This window comes from Taudactylus pleione, unplaced genomic scaffold, assembly GCF_031769625.1.
Source record: "Taudactylus pleione unplaced genomic scaffold, aTauple2 ptg001299l, whole genome shotgun sequence".
In the NCBI taxonomy this organism is placed as follows: domain Eukaryota; kingdom Metazoa; phylum Chordata; class Amphibia; order Anura; family Myobatrachidae; genus Taudactylus; species Taudactylus pleione.
In genome coordinates this window covers 113,086-126,381 of record NW_028285699.1, presented here as the reverse complement: position 1 = coordinate 126,381, position 13,296 = coordinate 113,086, and the positions used below count along the sequence as shown (strand labels likewise).

The window sequence follows — 13,296 nt, the reverse complement described above, 5'->3', positions numbered from 1 at the left end:
GGTGCCTTTATGGGAACAGCTTGTAACACACATAACAGGCATGTTCTAAGCGTGTGCTTCATGTGTCTTCAGCTTCAGAGCTGCAGGTAATGTCTACCATTATATAGAACAAATGGACACTCAGAGATAATGTACAAATTGTCCGCAGAGCAAAATGCACCTGTGCTCCCTCAGTTAGCCGGATACACAGAGCAAGATGGCGGCCTATGCGGGGGAACAAGTGTTTGTAGAGGAAATTTAGAGGATCTGGGCATATTGTGGGCGCACCTACTGATGTACAGAACACGGGCACTGGTGCTCCTGGGTCTTGCAGAGCTGTGTAGGTGGGGGGGGGGGGGTACTAAATAAAGTGGTCAGAGGGTAGACTTACAGTCAGGTGCATAAATATTGGGACATTGACAGAATTTTCATATTTTGGCCTCTATTCACCACCATGATGGCTTTGAAATGAAACAAACAAGATGTGCTTTACCTGCAGACTTTCAGATTTAATTTGAGGGTAATTACATCCAAATCGGGTGAACGGTGTTGGAATTACAACAGTTTCAATATGTACACTCACGCCTGCAGACAGCGCCCCACACTCACGCCTGCAGACAGCGCCCGATACTCACGCCTGCAGACAGCGCCCGATACTCACGCCTGCAGACAGCGCCCGATACTCACGCCTGCAGACAGCACCCCATACTCACGCCTGCAGACAGCACCCCATACTCACGCCTGCAGACAGCACCCCATACTCACGCCTGCAGACAGCACCCCATACTCACGCCTGCAGACAGCGCCCGATACTCACGCCTGCAGACAGCGCCCGATACTCACGCCTGCAGACAGCGCCCGATACTCACGCCTGCAGACAGCACCCGATACTCACGCCTGCAGACAGCACCCGATACTCACGCCTGCAGACAGCGCCCCATGCTTACGCCTGCAGACAGCGCCCCATACTCACGCCTGCAGACAGCGCCCCATACTCACGCCTGCAAACAGCACATGATACTCACGCCTGCAGACAGCGCCCCATACTCACGCCTGCAGACAGCGCCCGATACTCACGCCTGCAGACAGCACCCGATACTCACGCCTGCAGACAGCACCCGATACTCACGCCTGCAGACAGCACCCCATACCCACGCCTGCAGACAGCACCCCATACTCACGCCTGCAGACAGCACCCCATACCCACGCCTGCACACAGCACCCCATACCCACGCCTGCAGACAGCACCCCATACCCACGCCTGCAGACAGCACCCCATACCCACGCCTGCAGACAGCACCCCATACCCACGCCTGCAGACAGCACCCCATACTCACGCCTGCACACAGCACCCCATACTCACGCCTGCACACAGCGCCCCATACTCACGCCTGCACACAGCGCCCCATAATCACGCCTGCACACAGCGCCCCATACTAACGCCTGCAGACAGCGCCCGATACTCATGCCTGCAGACAGCGGCCGATACCCACGCCTGCAGACAGCGCCCGATACCCACGCCTGCAGACAGCACCCCATACTCACGCCTGCAGACAGCGCCCGATACTCACGCCTGCAGACAGCACATGATACTCACGCCTGCAGACAGCACCCGATACCCACGCCTGCAGACAGCACCCGATACCCACGCCTGCAGACAGCACCCGATACCCACGCCTGCAGACAGCACCCGATACCCACGCCTGCAGACAGCACCCGATACTCACGCCTGCAGACAGCACCCGATACCCACGCCTGCAGACAGCACCCGATACTCACGCCTGCAGACAGCACCCGATACTCACGCCTGCAGACAGCACCCGATACTCACGCCTGCAGACAGCACCCGATACTCACGCCTGCAGACAGCACCCGATACTCACGCCTGCAGACAGCACCCCATACTCACGCCTGCAGACAGCACCCGATACTCACGCCTGGATGGACTCGCTCACTGATCCGATCTGATTGACTTTCAGCAGGAGACAGTTACAGGCCTTCTGCTCCACAGCCTTCTGTATCCTCTTAGGGTTTGTCACAGTCAGATCATCCCCAACTACCTGGATGTCAACAGTGGACAGGAAGCTCTTCCAGGTGTCCCAGTCATCCTGATCAAAGGGGTCCTCAATGGAGACCACTGCGGGAAGAAGAAAGGTCAATGTATAGGGGAGGCAGGGCCGGATTAAGGCTTGTGGGGGCCCCGGGGCAACTAAATTATGGGGGCCGCCTCCAAGTCACACGGCGCCTGTGCTAATAATCTAACCTGTGACTACGTCCGGTCCCGCACCCCCCAGCCCCATAAGGAGCCTCTCTTACCTTAAGTGTCCCGGCCGGCAGACCGGGCAGAGCTGCTCCTGGGTTCCCTCCTCAGCGTCACGGACATGTGTCACATGACGCTGATAAGGGGAATCGGGAGCCGCTCAGAGTCTGTGCTGCATACAGCAGCACATACAATAGAACAGCCATGGCTTCTAAGCCCGGCCCCCATTCGGGAACAGGTTCCGCTGGACACCTGTTCTCGGCAGGGTCACATCGACCCTGTGGGGGCCCCTCTATGTGTGGGGGCCCAGGGATGACCCCCCCTGTCGCCCCCCCCCCTCCTTAATCCGGCCCTGGGGGGAGGGATAGGCTCATAGCTCCCTTCTGTCTGTGTCACCCTGCAGGGGGAGGGACAGGCTCATAGCTCCCTTCTGTCTGTGTCACCCTGCAGGGGGAGGGACAGGCTCATAGCTCCCTTCTGTGTGTGTCACCCTGCAGGGGGAGGGACAGGCTCATAGCTCCCTTCTGTCTGTGTCACCCTGCGGGGGGAGGGACAGGCTCATAGCTCCCTTCTGTCTGTGTCACCCTGCGGGGGGAGGGATAGACTCATAGCTCCCTTCTGTCTGTGTCACCCTGCAGGGGGAGGGACAGGCTCATAACTCCCTTCTGTCTGTGTCACCCTGCAGGGGGAGGGACAGGCTCATAGCTCCCTTCTGTCTGTGTCACCCTGCAGGGGGAGGGACAGGCTCATAGCAACCTTCTGTCTGTGTCACCCTGCAGGGGGAGGGACAGGCTCATAGCAACCTTCTGTCTGTGTCACCCTGCAGGGGGAGGGACAGGCTCATAGCTCCCTTCTGTCTGTGTCACCCTGCGGGGGGAGGGATAGACTCATAGCTCCCTTCTGTCTGTGTCACCCTGCAGGGGGAGGGACAGGCTCATAGCTCCCTTCTGTCTGTGTCACCCTGCAGGGGGAGGGACAGGCTCATAGCAACCTTCTGTCTGTGTCACCCTGCAGGGGGAGGGACAGGCTCATAGCAACCTTCTGTCTGTGTCACCCTGCAGGGGGAGGGATAGGCTCATAGCTCCCTTCTGTCTGTGTCACCCTGCAGGGGGAGGGACAGGCTCATAGCTCCCTTCTGTCTGTGTCACCCTGCAGGGGGAGGGACAGGCTCATAGCTCCCTTCTGTGTGTGTCACCCTGCAGGGGGAGGGACAGGCTCATAGCTCCCTTCTGTCTGTCTCACCCTGCAGGGGGAGGGACAGGCTCATAGCTCCCTTCTGTCTGTGTCACCCTGCGGGGGGAGGGACAGACTCATAGCTCCCTTCTGTCTGTGTCACCCTGCAGGGGGAGGGACAGGCTCATAGCTCCCTTCTGTCTGTGTCACCCTGCAGGGGGAGGGACAGGCTCATAGCTCCCTTCTGTCTGTGTCACCCTGCAGGGGGAGGGACAGGCTCATAGCTCCCTTCTGTCTGTGTCACCCTGCAGGGGGAGGGACAGGCTCATAGCAACCTTCTGTCTGTGTCACCCTGCAGGGGGAGGGACAGGCTCATAGCAACCTTCTGTCTGTGTCACCCTGCAGGGGGAGGGACAGGCTCATAGCTCCCTTCTGTCTGTCTCACCCTGCAGGGGGAGGGACAGGCTCATAGCTCCCTTCTGTCTGTCTCACCCTGCAGGGGGAGGGACAGGCTCATAGCTCCCTTCTGTCTGTCTCATCCTGCAGGGGGAGGGACAGGCTCATAGCTCCCTTCTGTCTGTCTCACCCTGCAGGGGGAGGGACAGGCTCATAGCTCCCTTCTGTCTGTCTCACCCTGCAGGGGGAGGGACAGGCTCATAGCTCCCTTCTGTCTGTCTCACCCTGCAGGGGGAGGGACAGGCTCATAGCTCCCTTCTGTCTGTCTCACCCTGCAGGGGGAGGGACAGGCTCATAGCTCCCTTCTGTCTGTCTCACCCTGCAGGGGGAGGGACAGGCTCATAGCTCCCTTCTGTCTGTGTCACCCTGCAGGGGGAAGGACAGGCTCATAGCTCCCTTCTGTCTGTCTCACCCTGCAGGGGGAGGGACAGGCTCATAGCTCCCTTCTGTCTGTCTCACCCTGCAGGGGGAGGGACAGGCTCATAGCTCCCTTCTGTCTGTCTCACCCTGCAGGGGGAGGGACAGGCTCATAGCTCCCTTCTGTCTGTCTCACCCTGCAGGGGGAGGGACAGGCTCATAGCTCCCTTCTGTCTGTGTCACCCTGCAGGGGGAAGGACAGGCTCATAGCTCCCTTCTGTCTGTGTCACCCTGCAGGGGGAGGGACAGGCTCACAGCTCCCTTCTGTCTGTCTCACCCTGCAGGGGGAGGGACAGGCTCATAGCTCCCTTCTGTCTGTCTCACCCTGCAGGGGGAGGGACAGGCTCATAGCTCCCTTCTGTCTGTCTCACCCTGCAGGGGGAGGGACAGGCTCATAGCTCCCTTCTGTCTGTGTCACCCTGCAGGGGGAAGGACAGGCTCATAGCTCCCTTCTGTCTGTGTCACCCTGCAGGGGGAGGGACAGGCTCACAGCTCCCTTCTGTCTGTGTCACCCTGCAGGGGGAGGGACAGACACATAGCACCCATCTTTCGGGAAGTATTGGCAGGTACCCTTGTACAAAAAGGGGGAGTGGCCCTTTGCCCGTTCAAGGGTCGCGACCTTGCAAGAAATGCTATGCCAGCGATCCGTGATGGCGGGCAGTGCCTGAAAAGTGGGAGTTGTGAGACCCTCAGTCTCCTCTCTTACCGGGATAGTTCTTGATAAATGTCTTATACAGGTTGCCGAGCTCTTCCCCAGAGATGTACCGGTTTGGGTCATCGGGAGATTTGAAGTCCAGATCGTATTTCCCTTTGCGGAAGAATTCAGACGCAGCAACGTCCATCCCTATCACGATCTTGTCGGGATACCCGGCCTTCTCAATGGCCGCTTTCAGGAGTTCCAGAGCTGGAGAGACAGACCAGCAGCATTCATGTACATGTCCTTCTACAAAGCCCTTATATTATATAGCCTGCAGCCATTGTATTATATAGTGTTATATCACAATATACAGCACCATACAGAGCGTTTTGTGCAATTAGAATGTTTTTGTTGTGACGGTAGAGAACTGGGAATACCCGGAGGAAACCCAATAGAAGATGCAATATCCACACAGACCCCCCAGAGCTGAGTGTCAGCAATGCTAACCACTGTGCCACTGTGTATTATTTTATATTCAGCTCGTTTCAGAGACTGGGGATATGTGCACAGGTCGTCATGATACACAAATTGTATTACTCTGCGGGATTCATGTTCTCAGCTCTTTTTCTCTAGTCCTATAATAGATCAGCAGCCCAGTATAGGAGTGTAATGGTGGAACTTCTGAGTTTAGACCCACATTTCATTCATATAATCATCAATGGGCATAGAAGTGGGGTACACTGCTAGTACAGTCTCACAGATGGGTATAGATGTGGGGTACACTGCTAGTACAGTCTCACAGAAGGGTATAGATGTGGGGTACACTGCTAGTACAGTCTCACAGATCGGTTTAGATGTGGGGTACACTGCTAGTAGTGTCTCACAGATCGGTATAGATGAGGGGTACACTGCTAGTACAGTCTCACAGATCGGTATAGATGTGGGGTACACTGCTAGTACAGACTCACAGATCGGTTTAGATGAGGGGTACACTACCGGTAACAGTCACAGATGGGTATAATATTTATTACAATCAAAGATGGGCATAGATGTGGGGTACAGTACCAGTTACAGTCACTGATGGGTATATATGTGGGGTACAGTACCAGTGATGAGTATAGATTTGGGGTACAGTAGCAGTTACAGATGGGTATAGATGTGAGGTACAGTATTGGTTACAGTCACAGATGGGTATAGATGTAGGAAACACTACCGGTTACAGTCACAGATGGGTATAGATGTAGGAAACACTACAGGTTATGGTCTTGGATGGGTATAGATGTGAGGTACAGTACCAGTTACAGTCACTGATGGTATAGATGTGGGGTACAGTACCAGTTATGGGTATAGATGCGGGGTACACTACAGGTTACAGTCTTGGATCGGTATAGATGTGGGGTACACTGCTAGTAGTGTCTCACAGATCGGTATAGATGTGGGGTACACTGCTAGTACAGTCTCACAGATCGGTTTAGATGAGGGGTACACTACCGGTAACAGTCACAGATGGGTATAATATTTATTACAATCAAAAATGGATATAGATGTGGGGTACAGTACTAGTTACAGTCACAGATGGATATAGATGTGGGGTACAGTACTAGTTACAGTCACAGATGGGTATAGATGTAGGGTACAGTACCAGTTACAGTCACAGATGGGTATAGATGTGGGGTACAGTACCAGTGATGGGTATAGATGTGGGGTACAGTACGAGTTACAGTCACTGATGGGTATAGATGTGAGGTACAGTACCAGTGATGGGTATAGATGTGGGGTACAGTACGAGTTACAGTCACTGATGGGTATAGATGTGAGGTACAGTACCAGTGATGGGTATAGATGTGGGGTACAGTACTAGTTACAGTCACTGATGGGTATAGATGTGGGGTACAGCACCAGTTACAGTCACCGATGGGTATAGATGTGAGGTACAGTAGCAGTTACAGATGGGTATAGATGTGAGGTACAGTATTGGTTACAGTCACAGATGGGTATAGATGTAGGAAACACTACAGGTTATGGTCTTGGATGGGTATAGATGTGAGGTACAGTACCCGTTACAGTCACTGATGGGTATAGATGTGAGGTACAGTACCAGTTACAGTCACTGATGGGTATAGATGTGGGGTACAGTACCTAGTGAATGGTGTGGATGCGGGGTACACTACATGTTACAGTCACTGATGGGTATAGATGTGAGGTACAGTACCAGTGATGGGTATAGATGTCAGGTACAGTACCAGTTACAGTCACTGATGGGTATAGATGTAGGAAACACTACATGTTACAGTCTTGGATGGGTATAGTTGTGGGGTACAGTACCAGTGATGGGTATAGTTGTGAGGTACAGTACCAGTGATGGGTATAGATGTTGGGTACAGTACCAGTGATGGGTATATGTGTGGGGTACAGTTCCAGTGTTGGGTATATGTGTGGGGTAGACTACATGGTACAGTCACTGATGGGTATAGATGTGAGGTACAGTACCAGTGATGGGTATAGATGTTGGGTACAGTACCAGTGATGGGTATATGTGTGGGGTACAGTTCCAGTGTTGGGTATATGTGTGGGGTAGACTACATGGTACAGTCACTGATGGGTATAGATGTGAGGTACAGTACCAGTGATGGGTATAGATGTGGGGTACAGTACCAGTGATGGGTATAAATGTGAGGTACAGTATCAGTGATGGGTATAGATGTGAGGTAAAGTATCAGTGATGGGTATAGGTGTGGGGTACAGCACCAGTGATGGGTATAGGTGTGGGGTACAGGTCGAGTGATGGGTATAGATTTGGGGTACAGTACCAGTTATGTGTATAGATGTGGGGTACACTACATGTTACAGTCACTGATGGGTATAGATTTGGGGTACAGTACCAGTTACAGTCACTGATGGGTATATATGTGGGGTACAGTATGGGTTACAGTCACTGATGGGTATAGATGTGAGGTACAGTACCAGTGATGGGTATAGATATGGGGTACAGCACCAGTTACAGTCACCGATGGGTATAGATGTGAGGTACAGTACGAGTTACAGTCACTGATGGGTATAGATGTGGGGTACAGTACCAGTTATGGGTATAGATGTGGGGTACACTACAGGTTACAGTCTTGGATCGGTATAGATGTGTGGTACACTACCAGTAACAGTCACAGATGGGTATAATATTTATTACAATCAAAAATGGATATAGATGTGGGGTACAGTACTAGTTACAGTCACTGATGGGTATATATGTGGGGTACAGTACCAGTGATGGGTATAGATGTGGGGTACAGTACTAGTTACAGTCACAGATGGGTATAGATGTGGGGTACAGTACCAGTTACAGTCACAGATGGGTATAGATGTGGGGTACAGTACCAGTTACAGTCACTGATGGGTATAGATGTGAGGTACAGTACCAGTGATGGGTATAGATGTGGGGTACAGTACCAGTTACAGTCACTGATGGGTATAGATGTGAGGTACAGTACCAGTGATGGGTATAGATGTGGGGTACACTACAGGTTACAGTCTTGGATGGGTATAGATGTGAGGTCCAGTACCAGTGAGTGGTGTGGATGTGGGGTACAGTGCCAGTTACAGTCACTGATGGGTATAGATGTGGGGTACAGTACCTAGTGAATGGTGTGGATGCGGGGTACACTACATGTTACAGTCACAGATGGGTATAGATGTGGGGTACAGTACCAGTTACAGTCACAGATGGGTATAGATGTGGGGTACAGTACCAGTTACAGTCACTGATGGGTATAGATGTGGGGTACAGTACCAGTTACAGTCACTGATGGGTATAGATGTGAGGTACAGTACCAGTGATGGGTATAGATGTGGGGTACAGTACCAGTTACAGTCACAGATGGGTATAGATGTGGGGTACAGTACCAGTTACAGTCACAGATGGGTATAGATGTGGGGTACAGTACCAGTTACAGTCACTGATGGGTATAGATGTGAGGTACAGTACCAGTGATGGGTATAGATGTGGGGTACAGTACCAGTTACAGTCACTGATGGGTATAGATGTGAGGTACAGTACCAGTGATGGGTATAGATGTGGGGTACAGTACCAGTTACAGTCACTGATGGGTATAGATGTGAGGTACAGTACCAGTGATGGGTATAGATGTGGGGTACAGTACCAGTTACAGTCACTGATGGGTATAGATGTGGGGTACAGCACCAGTTACAGTCACCGTTGGGTATAGATGTGATGTACAGTAGCAATTACAGATGGGTATAGATGTGAGGTACAGTATTGGTTATTGTTACAGATGGGTATACATGTAGGAAACACTAGAGGTTATGGTCTTGGATTGGTATAGATGTGAGGTACAGTACCAGTTATGGGTATAGATGTGGGGTACACTACAGGTTACAGTCTTGGATGGGTATAGATGTGAGGTCCAGTACCAGTGAGTGGTGTGGATGTGGAGTACAGTGCCAGTTACAGTCACTGATGGGTATAGATGTGGGGTACAGTACCTAGTGAATGGTGTGGATGCGGGGTACACTACATGTTACAGTCACTGATGGGTATAGATGTGAGGTACAGTACCAGTGATGGGTATAGATGTGGGGTACAGTACCAGTTACAGTCACTGATGGGTATAGATGTAGGAAACACTACAGGTTACAGTCTTGGATGGGTATAGTTGTAGGGTACAGCACCAGTGATGGGTATAGTTGTGAGGTACAGTACCTGTGATGGGTATAGATGTTGGGTACAGTACCAGTGATGGGTATATGTGTGGGGTACAGTTCCAGTGTTGGGTATATGTGTGGGGTACACTACATGGTACAGTCACTGATGGGTATAGATGTGAGGTACAGTACCAGTGATGGGTATAGATGTGGGGTACAGTACCAGTTACAGTCACTGATGGGTATAGATGTGGGGTACAGTACCAGTGATGGGTATAAATGTGAGGTACAGTATCAGTGATGGGTATAGATGTGAGGTACAGTACCAGTGATGGGTATAGGTTTGGGGTACAGGTTCAGTGATGGGTATAGGTGTGGGGTACAGGTTCAGTGATGGGTATAGGTGTGGGGTACAGTTCCAGTGATGGGTATAGGTGTGGGGTACAGTTCCAGTGATGGGTATAGGTGTTGGGTACAGTACCAGTGATGGGTATAGATTTGGGGTACAGTACCAGTTATGTGTATAGATGTGGGGTACACTACATGTTACAGTCACTGATGGGTATAGATTTGGGGTACAGTACCAGTTACAGTCACTGATGGGTATATATGTGGGGTACAGTACGGGTTACAGTCACTGATGGGTATAGATGTGAGGTACAGTACCAGTGATGGGTATAGATGTGGGGTACAGCACCAGTTACAGTCACCGATGGGTATAGATGTGAGGTACAGTAGCAGTTACAGATGGGTATAGATGTGAGGTACAGTATTGGTTACAGTCACAGATGGGTATAGATGTAGGAGACACTACCGGGTACAGTCACAGATGGGTATAGATGTAGGAAAGACTACAGGTTATGGTCTTAGATGGGTATATATGTGAGGTACAGTACCAGTTACAGTCACTGATGGTATAGATGTGGGGTACAGTACCAGTTATGGGTATAGATGTGGGGCACACTACCGGTAACAGTCACAGATGGGTATAATATGTATTACAATCAAAAATGGATATAGATGTGGGGTACAGTACTAGTTACAGTCACAGATGGGTATAGATGTGGGGTACAGTACCAGTTACAGTCACTGTTGGGTATAGATGTGGGGTACAGTAACAGTGATGGGTATAGATGTGGGGTACAGTACGAGTTACAGTCACTGATGGGTATAGATGTGAGGTACAGTACCAGTGATGTGTATAGATGTGGGGTACAGCACCAGTTACAGTCACCGATGGGTATAGATTTGAGGTACAGTATTGGTTACAGTCACCGATGGGTATAGATTTGAGGTACAGTTACAGTCACAGATGGGTATAGATGTAGGAAACACTACAGGTTATAGTCTTGGATGGGTATAGATGTGAGGTACAGTACCAGTTACAGTCACTGATGGGTATAGGTGTGGGGTACAGTACCAGTGATGGGTATAGATTTGGGGTACAGTACCAGTTATGTGTATAGATGTGGGGTACGCTACATGTTACAGTCACTGATGGGTATAGATGTGAGGTACAGTACCAGTGATGGGTATAGATGTGAGGTACAGTACCAGCGATGGGTATAGGTGTGGGGTACAGTACCAGTGATGGGTATAGGTGTGGGGTACAGTACCAGTGATGGGTATAGGTGTGGGGTACAGTACCAGTGATGGGTATGTGTGTGGGGTACAGTACCAGTGATGGGTATATGTGTGAGGTACAGTTCCAGTGATGGGTATATGTGTGGGGTACAGTTGTGTCTAACCAGAAATGTGGGGTTAGTGACATAGATCAGCACCTGTGATAGGTGTAAAAGTCGGTCCCTAAATATATATTTCTCGGTTACCCTCTGATATTCCCCATTTTGGTTCCTGACGTGAATCTTTCCCATTACATAGACTCGGTGGAGCTGACCATGCTGTGTGCTGCACAAATAGCTGTGATAGTACGCTCGGATCCAGGACCCCATGACTGTATATAGTGACTGGAAGTGACGCTCATTGTAACTGGCTACCGGCCATCATACAATACCTTCACATTCCCCCCTCATTCCAGCCACACCCGGCCATGGTCACCTATCGCCAATGGTGGCTGTATTACTGCTGGCTGGAAGTGGTATTCTCTTACAGTATTCATACGCTCTGTCCATACTGACATATGTAACATGTTTCCCCGCACTCCTAGATTGTAAGCTCATGGGGCAGGGCCATCTTTCCCTAGTGATTCAAGTCCACGTAGTATCCCCTCAGCGCACAGCACTGACTAATATATCAGTTCTGTATGAATAAAGGATAGTAATATACAGTATAGTAATAATATCTTTAGAAGTGGATACAGTACATGATGTATAGACAATTACTGTTCTGCAATTGAATATTATTAATTCATTATACAATGTCCCTTCTTGTTCATCCTCCCAATCTCACCCTCATTGTTCTCCAAGATATTGGGGGCGAAGCCGCCCTCATCACCAACATTGGTAGCGTCCTTGCCATACTTTGACTTGATGACACCCTTCAGGTTATGATAGACCTCCGCTCCGATGCGCATGGCCTCCCGGAAGGTTGCTGCCCCCACTGGTAGGATCATGAATTCCTGCATGGCCAACTTGTTCCCGGCGTGTGAGCCTCCATTAATGACATTGAATGCCTGAGCAGAGACAAACAGCAGTCTACCGTCACCAGGGGAGAGAGATAGAGGGAGCAGAGGAGGACAGTAACAGTATGAGGAGAGGGGACAGTATCAGAATGGGGCGATGAGGACAGTATCAGAATGGGGCGATGGGGACGGGACAGTAACAGTATGAGGAGAGGAGGACAGTAACAGTATGAGGAGAGGAGGACAGTAACAGAATGGGGAGAGGAGGACAGTAACAGAGTGAGGAGAGGAGGACAGTAACAGAATGAGGAGAGGAGGACAGTAACAGAATGAGGAGAGGAGGACAGTAACAGAATGAGGAGAGGAGGACAGTAACAGAATGAGGAGAGGAGGACAGTAACAGTATGAAGAGAGGAGGACAGTAACAGTATGAGGAGATGGGGACAGTAACAGAATGGGGAGAGGAGGACAGTAACAGTATGAGGAGATGGGGACAGTATCAGAATGGGGAGAGGAGGACAGTATCAGAATGGGGAGAGGAGGACAGTATCAGAATGGGGAGAGGAGGACAGTATCAGAATGGGGAGAGGAGGACAGTATCAGAATGGGGAGAGGGGTCAGTATCAGAATGAGGAGAGGGGGACAGTAACAGTATGAGGAGATGGGGACAGTATCAGAATGGGGAGAGGAGGACAGTATCAGAATGGGGAGAGGAGGACAGTATCAGAAGGGGGAGAGGGGGACAGTATCAGAATGGGGAGAGGGGGACTGTATCAGAATGGGGAGAGGGGGACTGTATCAGAATGGGGAGAGGGGGACAGTAACAGTATGAGGAGAGTAACAGTATGAGGAGAGGGGGACAGTAACAGAATGAGGAGAGGGGGACAGTAACAGTATGAGGAGAGGAGGACAGTAACAGAATGGGGAGAGGAGGACAGTATCAGAATGGGGAGAGGAGGACAGTATCAGAATGGGGAGAGGAGGACAGTATCAGAATGGGGAGAGGGGGACAGTATCAGGGGAGAGGGGGACAGTATCAGAATGGGGAGAGGGGGACAGTATCAGAATGGGGAGAGGAGGACAGTAACAGTATGAGGAGAGGAGGACAGTAATAGTATGGGGAGGGGAGGACAGTAC

At 51.1% G+C, this 13,296-nt stretch overlaps 1 protein-coding gene across 2 annotated transcripts in view; it reads right to left on the bottom strand.

Moving 5' to 3' along the window:
- LOC148443328 (beta-enolase) overlaps window positions 1-13,296 on the bottom strand; it is a 35,813-nt gene that overhangs the window by 1,956 nt on the left and 20,561 nt on the right. For both annotated transcript variants that reach the window (XM_088462970.1, XM_088462971.1), the window contains exons 7-9: window positions 11,988-12,210; window positions 4,992-5,189; window positions 1,915-2,116 (exon numbers count right to left, since the gene is read on the bottom strand). In XM_088462970.1, the coding sequence (XP_088319096.1) occupies window positions 1,915-2,116; window positions 4,992-5,189; window positions 11,988-12,210 (623 nt within the window). The remainder of the gene's footprint in view (window positions 1-1,914; window positions 2,117-4,991; window positions 5,190-11,987; window positions 12,211-13,296) is intronic.